At 35.9% G+C, this 18,703-nt stretch overlaps 1 protein-coding gene across 17 annotated transcripts in view; it reads right to left on the bottom strand.

The window, feature by feature from the left end:
* The window catches only part of RGS7 (regulator of G protein signaling 7), a 275,736-nt gene that overhangs the window by 113,911 nt on the left and 143,122 nt on the right, over positions 1-18,703 (bottom strand). For all 17 annotated transcript variants that reach the window (XM_038133021.1, XM_038133017.1, XM_038133020.1 and 14 more), the window contains one exon: positions 5,273-5,323. In XM_038133021.1, the coding sequence (XP_037988949.1) occupies positions 5,273-5,323 (51 nt within the window). The remainder of the gene's footprint in view (positions 1-5,272; positions 5,324-18,703) is intronic.

Genomic DNA, 18,703 nt, shown 5'->3' with positions numbered 1-18,703 from the left:
ACAGGCACATTTGTAGAAAAAAAACATCTCACAACAGGTGGCTGTGCAGGTCTGTGTGCTCTTGGAAACACTCCTAACACATGCAGTCTACACAGGATAATAGATTATACTAATCTGGAAGAAGCTTCAGTGGAAAAAAAACATCAAATCCATTAAGTCTGATGTATGTTGTCACAATTGAATTGAAGACATTACACTTCCATTCACCATTTACAAAATCTCTCTAAAGGCTTTGGGAAAATAAAACACCCTTTTCACATGAACATTTCCCATTGCACTCCTGGAACCTCAGGAGTGCCTAGAAGCCCACTGATTGCCTCACACAGGTAAGTACTCCCTATGCTGCTTGTAATTATAGGAAACCTGACCCACACATTTTTTGCATGAGTATCACAATGTTAATATTATTGGTAATAAAGGAGTGTCTGTAAATTCTGACATTTTCCATTCTCTAACAGAATTTTTTTCTACTTTCTTTTTGTTCATCTGAGATTGAAGTCATTATTCCATTGAAATGTTACAGGATCTGACAAGCTCAGATCAAACTCATGCAGTAGAAGAAAGTTGGGAAGTTAGTTACACTAGAAATCATGAAGGTTTGTGAGGTTTGCTATGGAACAAAATGTACCTGAATTTCTATCAGGCATATGAAAAATGAGAGAGTCTGATGTCCCTGGGTTCCCAGTATGAGGGGTATGGTATGTGTGCAGGCAATATAAATTACTTTTATTGGGGTTTTGGGTTGGTTTGTTTTGTTTTTTTTTTAAGTCAGAATAATAAAAGGGGAGCATTCTACTCTTGCTCCACTTCCACAGGTTTTGATTAATGCAGAGACTGCAGAGGTAAACATGACCTTTCCATTCTCGTCTTCACTCCTTCTCATAAGACACTCTTTTCTCTGTTAGCAATCTCTGGAAGTACCTCCCCTTTGCTTGCAGCTCTCTGGTGCTGTTTCCCAAATGGCAATTGTTTAGAACATCTTGTCTGGCTCCTGCTCTTTGCTGCTACCTTTCTGCATATAACTGGGGAAAGGACAAAACTGAGACCTGAACAATTTTTCAAGTAAACTTTCATAAACGCAAATAAAAGCCCTAAAAGTTTTCTTCTAACTCTTTTAAACAAGTACTGTGTATTTTCAATGCCATTATTAGTACACCAGCTGCTGGAGAGAGACTTTACTAAAGAGGGAAAATGAAGAAACATAAACAGATGTTGTGCTACTGAGCCCTCCCTTTTTATTGCACTGGCTCAGTGACCACAGCTCACATGGTTGCTGATGGGCATCTTGTTACAAATTAGTTACACCAGTTACATGAGAAGACTACATACAAATGGACAGAACTGAAACTGAAAAATCACAGGAGGGCATAAAAATCAAAGCAGTCTTTTTTCATAACAATAAAACTTAGATTTAGTCATATATATTTTTGACTTCAATGTAATTCCTGGTGTCCAAGAGCAATAGCAAACTACTTCAACAAGCTGCCTAAATGAGCTGGAGCAAAGCAATGTTAATGCAGAGCTTGAGCATTCTAGAGCAGCTGCAGTGGCTCTGCTGGAGCATTTGATAAAGAAATGCCTCCAGCCAAATTCAGCTGGTTTGCAGATATGAGAAAAGTAAATAAGCAACACTCAGGAATAAAGGTACTTTAAAGGAACATGAGGATTATGTCTAAATACATTATCTACACTTAAAGGCATTTTCTGAGACATCTTGATGAAAATTATTCATGGGATGACTGGAAATGAGTGTTTGTGAATAACACCATTTTCTTGTGAAAAGACTGGAAAACTCATACTGTTCCTTCTCCCTTAGCAGACAACAGCATGATTTACTATCAGGATGTTGAATGTCCAAGTACAGGAATAGACCCTTGGGAATTTGAGCTGATACCTTTAAATCTTTTACCCTTTTTGTTCTATTTTTCCCACTAGAGATTAAAGGAACTTCAGTATCTGATGTGGTCAGTCTGGTGCATTTCACATCATTAATGATCATTTAAAGAAAAAAAAAAAAAAGCACACAATGTAGAAAAACAGAGTAGATTTTCCACATTAAGAGTAATTGGCAACAACAGTGAAGCGTCAGCACTTACCCTGTAATGGTCAATTGGACAACACAGGTTTAAGTGCCAAACCACAAGCCCTTACAATTCTGTAAACTCGGTTGATTTCTTCGTTTCAGGTTGAGATCATGCTTATATTTATGCCTGAATAAAACTTCCCATTAAAAATAACTTGGACAATTTCTGTTCCATAAAATTTTACAGATGAATTGTAGGCTGAGACACAAACATTTTTTAACTACATATTGAATAGCAAACAATGTAACAGCAACTGCACACTGCATTGTGCACAGCTATTCCAGGCACAAGCTCTGCTCCACTGAAATAACTTCAAATCTGGTACAAATTTGCAGAATCCACCTATCACCTCCAGTTTATTTTCTTGATGGAGATCTACTGCAGCAAACCAAAATCTTTCAAATATTCTACAGAATATTATTTTCCATTTATTAAAAATTTGAATGGTTTTATTGAGTGGCAGTTTACAAGTTCCAGCTTGTTACTACTTTTTGCTAAATTGTTTTTTCTAGGTGAAAGCTTTACACTTATTAACACACTGAAGCAAATGTTGCTGTCAGGCCTTCTTCTGCCTTATGTTCTCCCACTATCCATAATGCTGCCTATTTCATTCTCACTTAAATGGTATCGGAGTTGTATTCCCTATGCAAAACAAAGGGGAAAATTGCATTTCAAATTATTACTTCTTTATATATCAAGTGTGGTAGCATCACTTTATCCTTACTAGCTCTGTGTTTTATTAAAGAACAAGTCGACTGTAAGAGTTAGATGTTTTCACCTGGGAGAATAGAAGGCTCAGGGTGGGACCTCAACACATATTTCCAGTGCTTAGAGGACAGAAATTCTCTTCACAGGGAGCCACACTGAGAGGATAAGGGGCAATGCACACAAGTTGCATGGAGAGAGGTTTCATCTATTCAAATCTTTTACAGTGAGAACAATCGATGGATGTGGCAGAGGTCTCGTCAGTGGCAGTGTTCAGGATGAGAAAGGACAGAGTGCTCAGCAATCTCATCCAGGCTTGTCTCTCCATGCAAGTCTGGACCACCTGATCTTCTGAGGTTCCTTCTAACCTGAGGACCCTTCTGTGAATCTCTCTATTTACCCCTTCAATCACAATTTACCTGCCTTGCTTGCATGAGTAGCTGCACAGCACTGGTAGATGAGATGTGCAAACATTTCTCTGGACAGAGTAGAATATGCTCTTAAAATATCCACTCCAATCTACTTCATGCTGTTCTTCCAGGTATGTGGCTGATATCAGATTTAGACAGAGATGACAATTTTCAGTGCCAACTAAGGCATTATTTATTTCTGCATCACAAAACTGCATAGCTTCACAAGTTATTTGTAACAGGACCCTACAAGGTAGTTTTAAAAGACAACTGAGTAAAACCCTGACACACAGGTAAAAACCGATCAGAAGACACTGGAAATCCAAATTACAGTGACAACAGATTGCAGAAATTAAGGGCTTTTCCACACGAGGTTCTAGACTGACTTGTCCAGAGCTGAAATGAAAAGCAAGACACTTACGGATTTTGAAAAAACTGAACATTTTCAGAAGTTCTGTCATGTGAAAAGCTCTTGCTCACCATCTGTCAAGTTCACTGTCATCTGGTAATTCTGAGCATTACCCAAAGGGAGCATTTAGGGCTATTTGTTTTCTGAAGATCAGAATTTAACCAGCTCCAGATAGCTGACTTTGGACTAGGACCAAAATACATAAGACATTTTTGTCATTGTGGATAGTTTTTTTTTCCATCCATGTAATCTGAGAGGATAAAACCTAGCTTCAGTTAAATTACTGCGGTGTTTTGGTTACATATGTTAGTAGTTTGTGTGTTTGTATAATTTTAATTGGATACGAACATAAGGAACCAAGGAGAAATGTTTTCTGTTTAGCAGAAGCTTTTTCTATTCCAAATTTTGCAACAAGCAGGTAATCTGAACGACAACCTATTGCAGTATTGCAGTTCTGGTTTGACAAATAAAGGTTAAGCTTCCATATCAAATAAAAACAGCCTAAAAATATTTCAAACTCTCGTAAATACAGATAGGTGAGTGTTTTGTAGATGAAAACTGAGAAACGCAATATCACACTTAGGTCACTTGAAGCCTCCACATTATCTCCAGGAAGCAAGCATATGATGCTGTTCAAAGTTAGCTAAAAATGTAGTCATCTCTCACATAACATGTCAGTATGTAGTGAACTGGCTACTTCCAAATATCAAATTATGCATTGATAGTTCTTCGTTGCTCGAGTTGCAATTTTAAGTACAGTGATTTTGCTTCTTGCAATGATCATTCTTTGAGTTCTAATTTGACAGAAAAACACATTTTAAAAATAAAGACAAAAATTACTCCCAAAAATGTAAAAAAAAAAAAAAATCCATAACAAACTGAAAGAAAGCAAGGAAAAAACCAGTTTTGATAATTTCTGATCATTATTAAAGAAGGAAGATTATTTTTTCTCTAACCAAAAGAAAATGGGAACCTCCATAGAATATTTTATTTCTACCATTCAGCATTTTCTACTAGAAATCATTCCTCTATGGAAAATTTCTGATCAGGTAACTAGATTGCTGTAAATCCAGGAAATCAATAATAGCTAAATACAATAACCAAAGTGTGCTTCCTGCTGGGCATACAAGATACCAAGGCAGAGTTTGGAACCAAACCCTTACTTTCATGTCCCAATCCAGCTGATCAAGCAATGTTCTTCCTAGTTTCCTCATTTCACTGATTTTATTTGCATTTCATTTTCCATTCAAGATGCTATAGAAATTTACAAATTTAAGATTAACTCTTGGTAACAGTGCAAGAATGTATTTTAATAGTTCTATTTATTTTTTGTGTATTAAAAAATTCTGTAAGAAAAGAGCTTGTACTTAACAAACTATTTAGAAAAACACTGAGTAAATTCCTCATGCACTCAAACACATATTCTACCAAAGAACTATCATTATCATTCTAATATTGTTTCCTGATACCTGCTGCAATGAAATGGATAATGAAAATCCTCAGCATGTTAGTAAAAGTTTCTAAGATTTTATGTCTGTTGAGCTATTGAAATTGTACTGGTCCAATGTTGTGTCTTGGTATTCCCACCGCAGCAGAAAACAAACAGGTCCAATAATTTTGAAAAAACAAACTAGAATTTGAAGATAAGAAACAAGAGAAATTACCTGGGTCTTCTATCGATAAGTTCTTCGTTAACCATTGAACAATATCTGAACCTAGGAGCAAAAGAAAAGGCATTTATATATTAGTAATTTTTCTCTCACTATTCTTCAGATCCCTGAGGCAATTCATATTGTTCTCCCATGAAAGATATCTACATTTTTTGCTCAGTCTGTCTCAAAAAAAAAAAACCACTGGCCATTCTATTTCAGTTTCGTTTCTTTTTTAGCTTCGTTTTAGGAGTGAAGCAGAGAACTTCTTTCTTTAGGCTGAGACTTATAAAAAGTAAGAGAAGTGCATTAAGTGTGCAATAGTAGTCTGCATTTTAAAAATTACACCACCACAAAATGTACATAGAAAAACACTTTATTATTCTAAGTTTCCCTACTCCCTGTGAAGGCTCCCCCCCACCCTCCTTAAAAATTAGTTTACCAGTAAAGGTGAAATTACCTACATATGGACTACCAGTGTATCAAATTCCACCTCATGGCTAAGCTATTGACAAAAATTCATTTTTCCCTCGGTGCTGAAGTGCTTTCCTTACCATTCCAGTCTCACTTGCTCTCTATCCCTTCATTTATTGCATATCTTTTTCTTTCTATTTAATTTCCTGCCTTATTTTAAGGTCCCATGCTACTGCTTACTTCCTAACACCTTTGAAACCAGATTTCTTCCTGCCTTTCACACTGAGTATCCTTCCAACCTCACCTCCTAATTCCTAACCCATCTGCTCCTCTTGGGCACGCACTTCCATCAACTGCACTTTGCACTTTGTGCCACAAGCTAAAGTCGGCCTTGTATTTCAGATAGAAAGCTACAGTTGAACTTCACCCACTGTGAACATGATTTGCAAAATAAATTAGGAAGCATTGCTGCAGACAAAAAATACCCAACATTCATAATTTGAGCAACTTGAAATATCCAAACTGGCTTGGAGTGAAAAATGAGTGAAACACTGAGGGATGTTACATGCATGTTCTTCATGTTTCATGAAAAAAAAAAACTCAGTTCAGACAAGGAATGTAATAGAGGCAGATGTCCCTTATTTCCCTATAGACCCAATATTTAAGTTGCTCATCCATTTCCCACCAAGCACAACAGCAAAACTCTTTTATAAACCTTAAATTTAAAACAGCAATAAAAATCTATACAGTTTATGCAAATATAAACCAAACCAAAACAATAAAATCTCTTGAATGTACTATAATATATAACATTAGAATGTGGAGTATATTTCCCCTGTCACTCCTTAGATTCAGTTTCTTCCTGTATTTCACATACTGCCTAATTTTCTTTGCTTTTCTTAAGGCAATGAAAACAGTATTTTTAAAAGGCATTTCAGAAAAGAAAGGAAATTTGCTTCTCCTTCTAGCTTTTATTTTATTACACTTAGTGAATAGCTTTATCGTGTGTTTTACAAAACCTTATTGATTATATCATAGCTTTCCATGTGCGTATGCATTACAAAATTGATTACATAGCAGTAAAAATCTTTAGAGACTTAACAACCATGTCCAGAGCAAGCATTTTTCATTGCTATGTTAAATGTCCAAATCTTGAGAGATTTTAAACTGCAGTGGCAGACTTTCTCATAGTATTTACATGGCTGTATTCCTTAAATGAGGGAATTTACCTTTGCATGCTGTTGGAAGTATACAAAAAGTTTCAGACAGCTATTCCTACCCCAAAAATATTTTATTTTTAAATACAATTTTAATCCATTTTTTTATGTATATGTGAAATTTACAAGGTTTACACTGAAGGAAGAATTTTAGTTTAATAGAAGACGAAACTTCATAAACCTCAATGATGCAGCTCCAAGCATAGCTATATTTTTCTGTCAGCTGACTAGAGAAGTTAGTCAGCCCTAAATATTTTCCTAAATCTTCAAAGATCATAGACAAAAATTAGAAAAACAAAATGACATTTTGAAAACTGATTTTTAACTTTGTCTTCCTCCAAATCTTTCAGGTACCATATGGGAAGAAGTTTTCTATTCTTTTCATCTCGTCTTCAAATGCTTTTTCCTCTTTGCCTCTTTTGAAAACTCACATTTGAGTATGGTCTGCACATCAGAAACTTCACCTTCATATGTTCCAGTGTCTTTTGGCTTATTATTAATAATAGTGAGAAATCAACTTTCTTGAAAATGGCACCATCTGACTATGAAAGTTCATTGATGCTCTATTCACACTTTACCCTGAAGCCATTTCCCTGGCACATGAAAGCCTGGACAGAGTTTAAGCCAGCTGTTGCATTCTAACACACTGATGATTTCAGAGATATGACTTTCATGACAGGAGTATAAATATCAACATCAACACTCTCCTTCTAGAGCAAAGGCTATTCAAGTAAAACAAACTTGCAATTTGTCATAGGGCAAGTGAGAAATGCATCATCATTCATACTTCTTTGGGAGATCTTGGGGCCAACTCTAGTCCTAAAATAATGAAGGCATTAACTTGTAGAGTTTGCTGGGTGTTTTTGCAGCTACTAGTTTCAACGCCTAATCAACAATATAATTTCCCTTAATTATTCTTGTGCCCTTTTCTAAGGTTTATTACTTAGGCAAATGTGTTTCTAAAAGCAAAACCCTTACTCTAATTTCTTATCTGAGGGAAAAAAAAAAAAAAAAAACAACAAGGCAGCAAAACAGGTGAAAACAGGAAAATAATACTTCCTGTGAATGTAGCTTTGAAAAAAATCTGACCAGTAAATTCATGACAGTTTTCATACATGACGCTTCACATCTATAGGAATTATGATTCAAGACTATAAACTTCATTATTTGTAAACAAGAACTAATAGTTATGGAATGAAAAATCTTCAACCTTCAAGCCTGATTCTGTCTTATCACCAGAAACCTAGCAAAAAGACAAGCTAGTCAGATGACATAAATTTCATGGAAGCCACTACCTTGGTACTGGACTCACCTGAAAAAGAAAATTTCAGCAATCCAAAATAGAAAATGTTTGCTGTGTCAGATACTCAGTTTCTGTATACTGTTTATTGTGTGATATCTCAGGTTCTCCAGGTCTTCCTGCCTCACTTCCACAAGCGGCAAAAAAAGGCAAGTTGGCTATTAGATCTGCAAGGTGCAGAAGACTTCAGACAAACTGCCAACTGAATTTTCAAATCCTAGAAAAACCTTCAGTTGTCATTCCAATTTATAAAGCAAATAAAATTGGACAAGGCAAAACAATAATTTTTAATAATATTTTAGAGCTAGCATAAGCAGAAAACAGTTGAAAAAAGGGGGGTTTTTAGACATAGAATCTGAAAGCCAAGTGTGAGATTCCTTAAACGCCAGCACCTTTCCTAATAAAGGCAATAAAATTCACATGACCTTACTCAAGTCCAAAAAAAGACAGACTTAAATCTTCTTTAAAAAAGTAGGCCAGAACACATCTATGTTCATCTACAAATGAAAAAGACTCAGTTATGTCCTTTGTGAAATGTTCTTGCTGAAAATTCTATAAGTGATTAATTTTAAATGAAAAGGTCCAAAAATAGCAGCTGCTGAGGCTGTCACAGCACCTTAAAAAATATTTTTGAGGAAAGCATGCTCCCTGAACTCTGCAATAGTAATTTCCAAGTCAAAGTTGTAAAGGCTGGGGCAATGCTAAGGTTACTTTTCAGAGAAAATCACCTATTCTAAACAAGTCCTTACAGAGTACATTTTCAAAAAGTGTTGGTTCTGACCTATAGAAAATTCCACAGGAATTATAAATCAAATTTTTGTTATGCATAGATGCAATGAGCCGTGTAAGCCTTGATCTGACAAAAAAAATATATATATTATAGCAGTACTGCAAAGAAAAAGCAAAATTCAAAATGCTTTATCTTTTTCAAAATTCAAAAACATATCTAGTGGAAGAAGAGACAGCTGCAAGAAAGTACATTTTATCAATCAGAATCACAAACCAAGAGACCACTGAGAAACTTAATTCAATGATTTCTTACTTCATAAAGACACAGGTTCAACCTTGCAAAGAAAATAGTCTTTCGCTGTTGATATCTTGGTTTAGTAACTGAAACCTGTTCTTCTTTTTACTTTTAGACCTCACAGTATCTGCAGATAATGAAGAGGGAAAGCAATGCATGAAGCTCCCCTGCATTGCTGACACTGAGAGAGAGGGTTTTGCTGTTGACAATCAAGGCTTTTGCCATCTGAGCTCTCAAGAGCAACACAACCATGATAGTTATGTTAGCCTAGTACTGTGAAATCTGGGCAGCTGGTGCTGAGAGGCAGGAGCAGATCATTCAGGTGCTCCCTCAGGGGAGCCTCATGGTTGGCTGGCTCAGCTTCAGTGCTTCATCACCACCTCGCCTTGAGAACCTGGAGAATTTTTTGCAGAGCAGCTCACAGTACAGAAAACTCAATAAGCATGACTATAGAAAATGTCTCTAAATTTAAGACAAGACTATTACTAAATTAGTAAGGAAACAGTGTTGTATTTCCATTATTTATCTTTATTTTTTATATTGAGAGAGGAGGGTATTGGGTCATTTTGACTTCCGTCTTCCACACCATCACTTCGTGGTGATACATCAGGAAATAAGTTTAGTCACTGATATAAACTTCAAAATCCTTGATCACAACTGAAAGAAATATAATGTGCAATTTCATTTCTCACCACTGATACAGACATTGGAAACACAGAAAGTGGATTAGATGAGCAGGGAGATTGTAAAAACCAGTGGTCTCTCAGGCATTCAGCACTAGCTGTTTTTTGACAAAAATTGCTGTCTAATGGAGAGGAGGACTCCACAAGAAAGGCCTTTCACTGGTGAATGGGGCAAAAATCATCTGTATTCTCCCTGAAGTTTTCACAATCCCAAACCATAGCATATATTGCCACAGTTATACCAGCATGGATATTTTAACATTTCTTTTCTTTATCTGAGAAGCACAGTTTGTGTATAAATTCTTCACGCATATATCTGAAAGAAATCAAATGCTATATAGTTACAGGCAGAAGGGCAGAGGAAAGAAAAACAATGCCTATATAATATTTGACCTAAAGTATGGAAAAATACATTATTATCCAGTACCTATACTGGATTATTCAGATTAATTTTTCCCTTGTATGTTACAGCTGAGCAAAGAGAGGCTTTGCACAACTTGATTGCAGTGTCCACAGAAAGGTAAAAGAAGAATGTGGGGACTCCTCTCTGAGACTGGGTTTGCAGAAGTGCCTGAAGGATCATATACCCCATAAATTCTTACCACCCTATATTTTTAGTAATTGTTTTCTTCCTTGTTTTCCTTGTTTTTGGATTAATGTAATGGTTTTGGATTAATCCTTGTTTTTGGATTAATGTAAAATAGATTTATAGATTTAACTTGGTAGAACTTTTTATCATGAGTGGCAGCAGAGCTGACAGTGATCATTTGAATACCCTGCTGATTGCACTTACATATTTAACTGTATGACCTTTACTATTTAAGTGGGTTGATTTTTAAAAAGAAAAAAAACATCATTGATCAGAGTGCAATTTGATTAGGAAATTATTTACATCTCATCTTTCACACATATTCCTGCCACTTGTTTGTTTAGAATTACTGATGAAAACAAATGCAGAAACTTACTCTTTTGACCTATTATAATTGAGGGTGGACCACACACTTGTTTATGTTAAGGAAGACTGTACCCAAGTGCAGATTTAAAAATGTCTTCTAAATAATACTAACTGTAGAGAGAATATGACATATTTTGATGAAACTACTCAAGCACAAAAGTAATTGCAGTTTTTTAGTTTTAAAACAACGGAAATATACTTTTTTCCAAAGTGAAGGTAGATAAAGGAATTTGCAGAAATAAAACCCTCAAATGAATCATCCTACTGCTTTTGAGTTGGATTCTTTCATTCTTGGCTGCAAGCAGTGCTCAGAAACACTCAAGCCTAGAAGGGTAGAAAAGATCCATAATTCTGGCTAGCCTAACCTTGTGAAGGTTGATGATACATGTTGCTTGATGACTTTCTGCTTTAGACAGGAAAATTCATCTACATTCATATTGTGAAAGAGCTAATAAAGAATGCAAAAATCTCTTCCATTTCCTTACCAATATGAAATAAATCAATGGTGCTGACCAACAAATTTCAGTAATGTAAACCCTGGAGTCACACTCTGTCTCATAACCAAGCTTCAGAGCAGAAATCTGGTTTATAAACACTAAAAGGATAATGAAATACAGCTGTGTATCTGTGCCTTTCATTATTGTAAAAGTGGCACTCCACACAGGTCCCCGTGTCCTCCAGCAACAGGGATGGCTGCTTCATTCCAGCAACATTTATCTCTAAAGTTTCCCAAAAGACATCTTCTACTTAGATCTCTTCCACAGACACAAATGACCATTTTACAAGTGACACTAGCTGTGCATAATTGGCAATATGCCAGTAACCACTGATGAAACCCTGTAATCCCAAGGCTCTTATCCCAAGCACTAGAGTTCAGCATCTTGCTGAAGAACATTTCTTTAGCATAGCTGAAGAAATGCTAAACATTTGCAAGACAAGAGCAATGCTGTTTAGAAAAACTAAGTTGCATGAAAGCCCTGTACAGCCTGTCTACTGCAAAGGAAATTTTATGTTTTTCTTCAAAATGGTGTAAAGCCTCATGATCTTAATGAAAAATAAGAGTATCAGTGTGCACATGACGTGTAAAATCTTAAAAACTTTCTCTATGTAAAAAATATTTGTGGGGGAAAAAGCCCATAAAATATAAGCAGAATTTTGAACACCAAAAGAATTCCTTGAAGTAATTTCATTTATGAGAAATCCTCACCTCCAAATAAAAAAGAAAAATAAAACAAAAACAAGCCAGCCAGAACCAGAAGAGAATAAAAGCATACTTTATTTTTAAGTACTGTATGATTTCTTCAAGTAGAACTTTTAAAAACAGAGATAAGTAAGGAGTCCAGGACACTTATCAGGGAGACCTAATTGATTTCCTGTTCATCAGAAATCTTAAATAATGCTAAAAGAAGATAAGAAGCTAAGTGATTTCCAACTTTGCTCATCATGATGCCCCTTCCTTTTTCTCTCAATTAATTCCTCTCTTTACCTTTCAAAAAACTGCAAACACAGTTGGGTACTAATAAGAGTGAAACAGCCAAGAATTCAGCTACTCATCATGTTCTCCATCTACCACTACCTTTGGGAACTCAAGCTAAATTACATGCTCCAAAATAGTTCTGAATCCAATGCCAAGTGGAGGGCAGGAACCCTCCAAACACCAAGCATAATGCCATCCATGCTCTTCCCAGCCACCAGTGTGTACTGTGTAAATCAGCAGGCAATGAGGCTGTTCTGCAACATCAGTGCCCCACCTTGTAGGTGAGTACCTAGTCACTAGCTTAAAGGACATTTTTTTTTCTATCTTTCTCAATGATGATGTAATTTCTTTTTAAAAATAATGAGAAACTCTAAATGGAAGAGAACAGTCTCTACTGTCTGCTAATTACATCCTCTAAATCAAGAGGCAGCTTAGTCCAAATTTCTGCTCAGGCACAAGCAGTTTCAGGTCTTTGAACTTAAATGTCTCCACCTCAGTTTTTACACATTCTTGTTGTGGCCCCTTTTAATTCTGTTTGCTGGAACTATAGCTCTTTTGCGTTAAACAGCTTGGGAGATGAGAAGAGAAAATAAATTATTTACAGCCCTGTAGGACACCCATGTGGGAAGTTGAGAACCTGGACTCCCCTCCCTACTGCTGTGTAGTCTGGTTAATGGGAAGTAGAACAGCACTGGCAAGTGTATCTGGTGGAGAACACTGCAGGGTATGACTGTAAGAGCAGTCACCCTCAAGAAGAGCTGAGAAGGAAATTAATATGTGACTCCTATGCCAAGTTTGACCTCCCATTCCTGAAATAACATGTAAAAGGGCAATAGTAACATCATTTTTGTCTAATTGTCTTGAATTCTCACTGTGAAAAATTCATCCAAAATTATTTCAGGGAAACTGACAATGTATTCTTAAGAGAACAATGTGTCACTTGCCATAAATAGTTCATCTAGCCTTCTTTTTGTATCTACTGGATGTTTTACTGTGTCCTGCTGACAACTTTTTATATGGAAAACAGGTAGATTGAAAAGTGTATGTTCTTCCTCTCATACACATATCGGTAAGTCTTTGCACATTGCACTTTGATACAATCTTCACAGCACAGTAAAAGCTGAGTTTATCTCTGCCACAATAAACTCTTTTGCTTTCTTATTTTTTTACATCAGCAGCTTGAAAATAGTGTAGAACCAAAAATCCTCTAAGTTCAATAAAAAGCTTTGTGAAACTCCTGACCATGCTTCAAGCAATTACGATTTTTTTTTTATTTCCACATTAATATCTCTAAGAAATACAATATTTTCCTCCAGAAATACTTCTTCCAATTCTTGTCATACTAGCCCCCAAAAGACACCCACACACAGATGGCAATGGAAGGAAGTGAGGAGCAATGTAATTTCTGCTAGACACTTTTAACATTCATGGAGGATTTTCACAGGGGAAAATCCTCAAGTCCTAATTCAGGGGTAATGGGAATAAATATATACATTATATTAGACTTGATTTGGGATTTTGACTCCAGGAAGAAAGTCAGTGGGGACACAGTGACTTGCAGTTTTGACATTTGCCCAGCAACAATGTCAATGTACTTCCTCACAAAGTGTTCCTACACAATAATAGTTAATTTATACAGTTGGTTTGAAAACGGGTTTTTCCACTGTTGCTATTTCAAAACACTCTTTCAGTGACTCATGCTTTTACTGTTCTCTTCGCTTAAGACTTTCAAAACTCGTGTCCAAAAAAACCCCTTTGATCAGTGTCGATCTCCTGACTAATCCAATCTATTTAATTTAGTTATTTTGACAAAAAATACACCTTTTAGAGAGATTTAGTGACATTTGTACAACAGCTCAATGTGATGCTCTGCAAGAGCTCCCGAACCACAAGTTTCCCAAGAATCTGATCGTTACAGCCACTCTCACACATACAGAAAACACTCCGACAGGAAATTTCTTCTCAATAAAAGAAAAAAATGTCTACAATACAGCAGTTACACAAAATACTTATCTTCAGAGTTACAATCCAGTGTAGGAACACAGACTATAACAGAAAGTCTGAAAACATGAATTTCACAACAAAATGCCAAGAAATTGCAGAATAAAAATAGTAAGTCTGGCCAAAGTAGTCATCTGGAAGTTTTCATTCTTTATTCCCATTGTTCCTCAGGCTGTAGCTCACATAAGCTATTTTTCAACCAGTACTAATAAATAAAAAGTATAAAATACAAGAAAGTTTGCTGAAGCTGAGTAGAAACCTTCAACCTTAATCCGAATATTCAGGTGTTACACCACAAATGTCACTGACTGATCAAAAGGCTTTGCTTTTGCTCAAGGCTTCTTTTTTTTCTATTTGAAATATGAAATGTTTTCATATTCAATAGACCACAGAAAGTTCAAATGAATTTCTATTCTTGATTAATCTGTGCTGGATATTTTTGTGGTATTTCCTCCATATCCATGATTATTTTAATACTCCTATGTCTCAAAGTTTACACTTCAAAAGATCTGCTGCAGGGCTACATTTTCAAAAGGGAAATAAAATTAAGTTATTCAAATTTTAAGTACCTATATTTTTGAGCATTATTCTGACTATAAATCTAATCCAATTCAGTTTTTACCAAAATATGACTTTAGTATGCTTAATTGCTTGGCATAACATAAAAAAAAAAAATATCTTACAGAATGAACTGTGCTAGAAATAAAAATTACTTTGCTCCAACTCAATACTTCCACCACACTCAGCATAATTTTTATTTGCAGTCTTTCATCACTATTCAGAGATTATGAATTAATTTATTCTAAATGTTGATAATTGTGCTGCACAACTATCTAAAGCAGATATTACTGTGTCTGTTCTCAAAGACATGAAAAATCTCCTAGTTCTTCTCATGGTAGTTCTTTACATATGCACCTCAAGAACCCTGTCACAATAAAGGTAAAATTTATTAGCTCTTGGAGAAAATTCTCAATTATTCATTGAAATGTAAGTTCTGCTGACAATTTAAATTCTCTAACCAGATTTATCCACCAATGGAGATTTATCAAAAGTTGAGATAGCCATGAACTACTATTTTAATATGCAGTCAACAGCTCTTGGGTTTAAAATAAACTCAATCATGTCATCCAAAATAAGTAATATATTTCGATCTCAAATTAAAAATTGAAGTATGGTATATGTTCAATGGTATATACTCATAAATTTGAGTATACAAGCCAGTCATTTTATATATTGTGCTTCCATCCACCACAATGTACTTATCAAACCAAGAAGTAAAACTTGGAGAAAATAAATCCCTCTATGTTTCAGTTTACCACATTCATTCCCTTGCTACTGTGTTTCCCAAGGGACATTCACATCAGCATTTGTAAGATACAAATTGTAGCCCTGTAGCTAGTATTGGCTTTTTCTCTATGACATTTTTATAGGAATTCAAAAGCCACCTTTCTGCTTGGACAAGTAATGTGGTACCACATTACTCAAGTACATTTTTGAAGCAAAGTACTTTGCTTTTCCGTCAGTATCAGACAATGTTCATAGAGCCATCACTGATGTTTCCATTTTAGGAATGCCTTTTGGAGCCTGGACAAAGAAACAATCTCTGCAAAAACCTTCTGTTTTCTCCCATCTCTACCCTAACATTCATTTCATTCAGAGCAACCATTTAATAACACTAATCCACAACCTCATGGGAAGCATTTGTAGGTTTATGTGGAAAAGCTAGAGAGTAATTTTCCACCATCCATTATCAAGTAGAAGAATGATTAAAAAGACATTATTCTGAACAATCCTGGACCACTAGTCCAAGATGTTACCTTTGGTACTTATTCCTACAGTAAAGATAATAGTTCCTCACTGTGCTGTGGATTTTGAGGGCTAGAGAACAGAGAAGCATTTTGAAAAGATCAACCTGTAGGTATTAGTGCACTAAATAATAGTGCATGGCCCGGAATCTGGAGTCTATTCTTCAGGTTATTTTAGTGTACATTTCAATGTTTTATTTCTTTAGATGAAACAGCTGAGAACTGATGGTGTCTTACTGTTAACATAGGATGGGTCTTTTATAACAGACTTGTGAGTTCAGAAGCTCTTCATAAAGATGAGACTGTAGTTCATTATTTTTTTCTTTCTTCACAAAATGCAGAAAAAAATTAGGTTCATACTGTTGCCTAGGAGTATGCAGTGACGTGGATACTACTTTTAGCACCTGTTGCGTCTTTGCTGTTTACGTTGTCAGAGCAAGAATAAATAGTATCAAGATGTGAAATCACCCTTGGTGAGGGAACATGTATACACAGCCATCCAGCTACCTATCCAAACCTGGCCCTCTTCCCAGCCTCTGTACAAACCATTTATTTGACTTTTGGTTTCTCCACATAATTTTTGAGGACTTCCACATATTTTGTGTAAAATTGTTGATGGCCACCATTTCTTCCTTAACCACTGACTGCAGACTCAGAAACAGATGATATATATTCTCCTGGGAAAATAGAGGCAGGATCAGTGAAGAAACATAAAGCAAAGAGATATCCAGTACTAGGATTATGGTTCACTAGTGGAAGGCAAAAGTAAACACTACTCTTGTGTTGAGGGCCTGGAGACAATAAACATTTGTCAATCAGCTACGGATTTGTGATGTCTACACAAAATATGGTCCCAAGGTTGGAAGGGGTGGGAGTAAGAAGACATTTGGGAAAAACACATTCTTGTTCAATCTTCTTACATCCTTAAAAGAGCTAAAATGAATTCATCAACCGATTACAAAAGAAAACTACCTGCCCTTCCCTGCAACAGGAAAAAAACCAACAAAACCCAAAAATTCAAAAATTTAAAGTATTTCCTCATAGATAAATATATCCTGCTCAATCTGACACCAGCAATTAATATGATTCTCCTGCTACCTTATTGTCAGATAAGAAATCAGGGGAGAGCAGCACAGGGCACTTGTGCTTGGACTAGCAAAAAGCCTGATTATGGCAGCTTGACAGCCTGGGAACAGAACTGTTCTGGTCTCAAAATAAAGGGGAAATGGAGTAGTAGTAATATTACTGGTGAGAGTTTTTCTTGATGCAAAACAGGATGGATATAAGTCACATAGAAGGGAAGTCTTAAGCAGCTTATCCCCTTCAAATTTCAGCTTCACCTTGAATGAAGCAGGTTTATACTTACAAACTAAGAATATACTTGGCTGTTTTAGTCCTCCTTTCTAGTATTCCAATTCTATCTGACCTGGCATAAAACCGGGCTCCTGTCAATAACCAATATACAAAGAAATGCCTGCCTTAGCACTGTTTGTTATCAACAAATTATGTCCAATGGATGGGAACAGGCTAGCCACATTACCAGGCAGTAAAACATGCTGCACTCAAGCGGGAGATTACTCTATTTGTCCTGCAGCACACAAACACAGCAGCAATTCACACCAGTCAGAAAACCGCAGAAGAATTTCTTCATCTCAAATTCACTACTCTCATCTTTTATTGACTTAAGAAAGAGTATGTCTTCGGTCATTGCCATTTCTGGAACATTCCACAGTTTTAAGTATTGGCTGGTGGACTATATTTAAATGTTTGTATTTCTAATTTTTTTTTAAAGAAAGTGATTGCTTACTTAAGTGAGTATATTAAAAAATATCTATAGATTCAACTTTAAAACTGGCTTCTTTTCTTACTTATAGTATTGAGTTTTCCCTCACAGGCTATGCTTCTAGAAATGACTGTCACTCAGGGAAAGGAAGCAACAGGGTTTTACTACTGTTAATACACCTTACCTTTCAGCAATTTTTCCTTCTCACATGTTTAAAATTATCATTTAGCTTGCATTATGAAAGATGTCCTTGCTAGTTAGTGTTTTTTTGTTTTTAGCAAGTAAGCTAACAAAGGTAGACAAGTTCTTGTTCTTCAAACAAGACCGTGTGCACAGAGAATATAGAGGAAAATTACAGCTCTGAGCACAGGTTCTTAAGATGAAGCCCACACAAGTAACTCTTGTTACATACATAGCAAATACAAACATGTAATGCTTTAACAATGCCAATTTGATGTACTCTAAACTTAGTAAGGATGATGGTTACCAAACCAAGCATATCAGTGAAGGCAGATCATCTGGCAGAGACAGGAGTTACTCTACTGTTTCACGCAGCAGGGCTCATTCAGTAGTTTTAATATGGAAGCATTTTACACTAATTGCTATTCAAACATGTTGGAACAGTGAGTCCCTCTCCTAAGGACCCTACAATCAGCATTTCTGATGTGACAATTTCACTGAATAATTAAGATTTTCTTTGTTTATCATGTTCAGTGGTTGCTCAATAAAGCCCCAAACTTGTCATTCTCTGAGTTTCCCCAGTCAAAAGTGCATCTTCAAAAGGATG

Source organism: Motacilla alba, chromosome 3 (assembly GCF_015832195.1).
Source record: "Motacilla alba alba isolate MOTALB_02 chromosome 3, Motacilla_alba_V1.0_pri, whole genome shotgun sequence".
Taxonomy (NCBI): domain Eukaryota; kingdom Metazoa; phylum Chordata; class Aves; order Passeriformes; family Motacillidae; genus Motacilla; species Motacilla alba.
The sequence above is the reverse complement of the archived record's forward strand: the minus strand, read 5'-3'. Positions and strand labels throughout refer to the sequence as shown.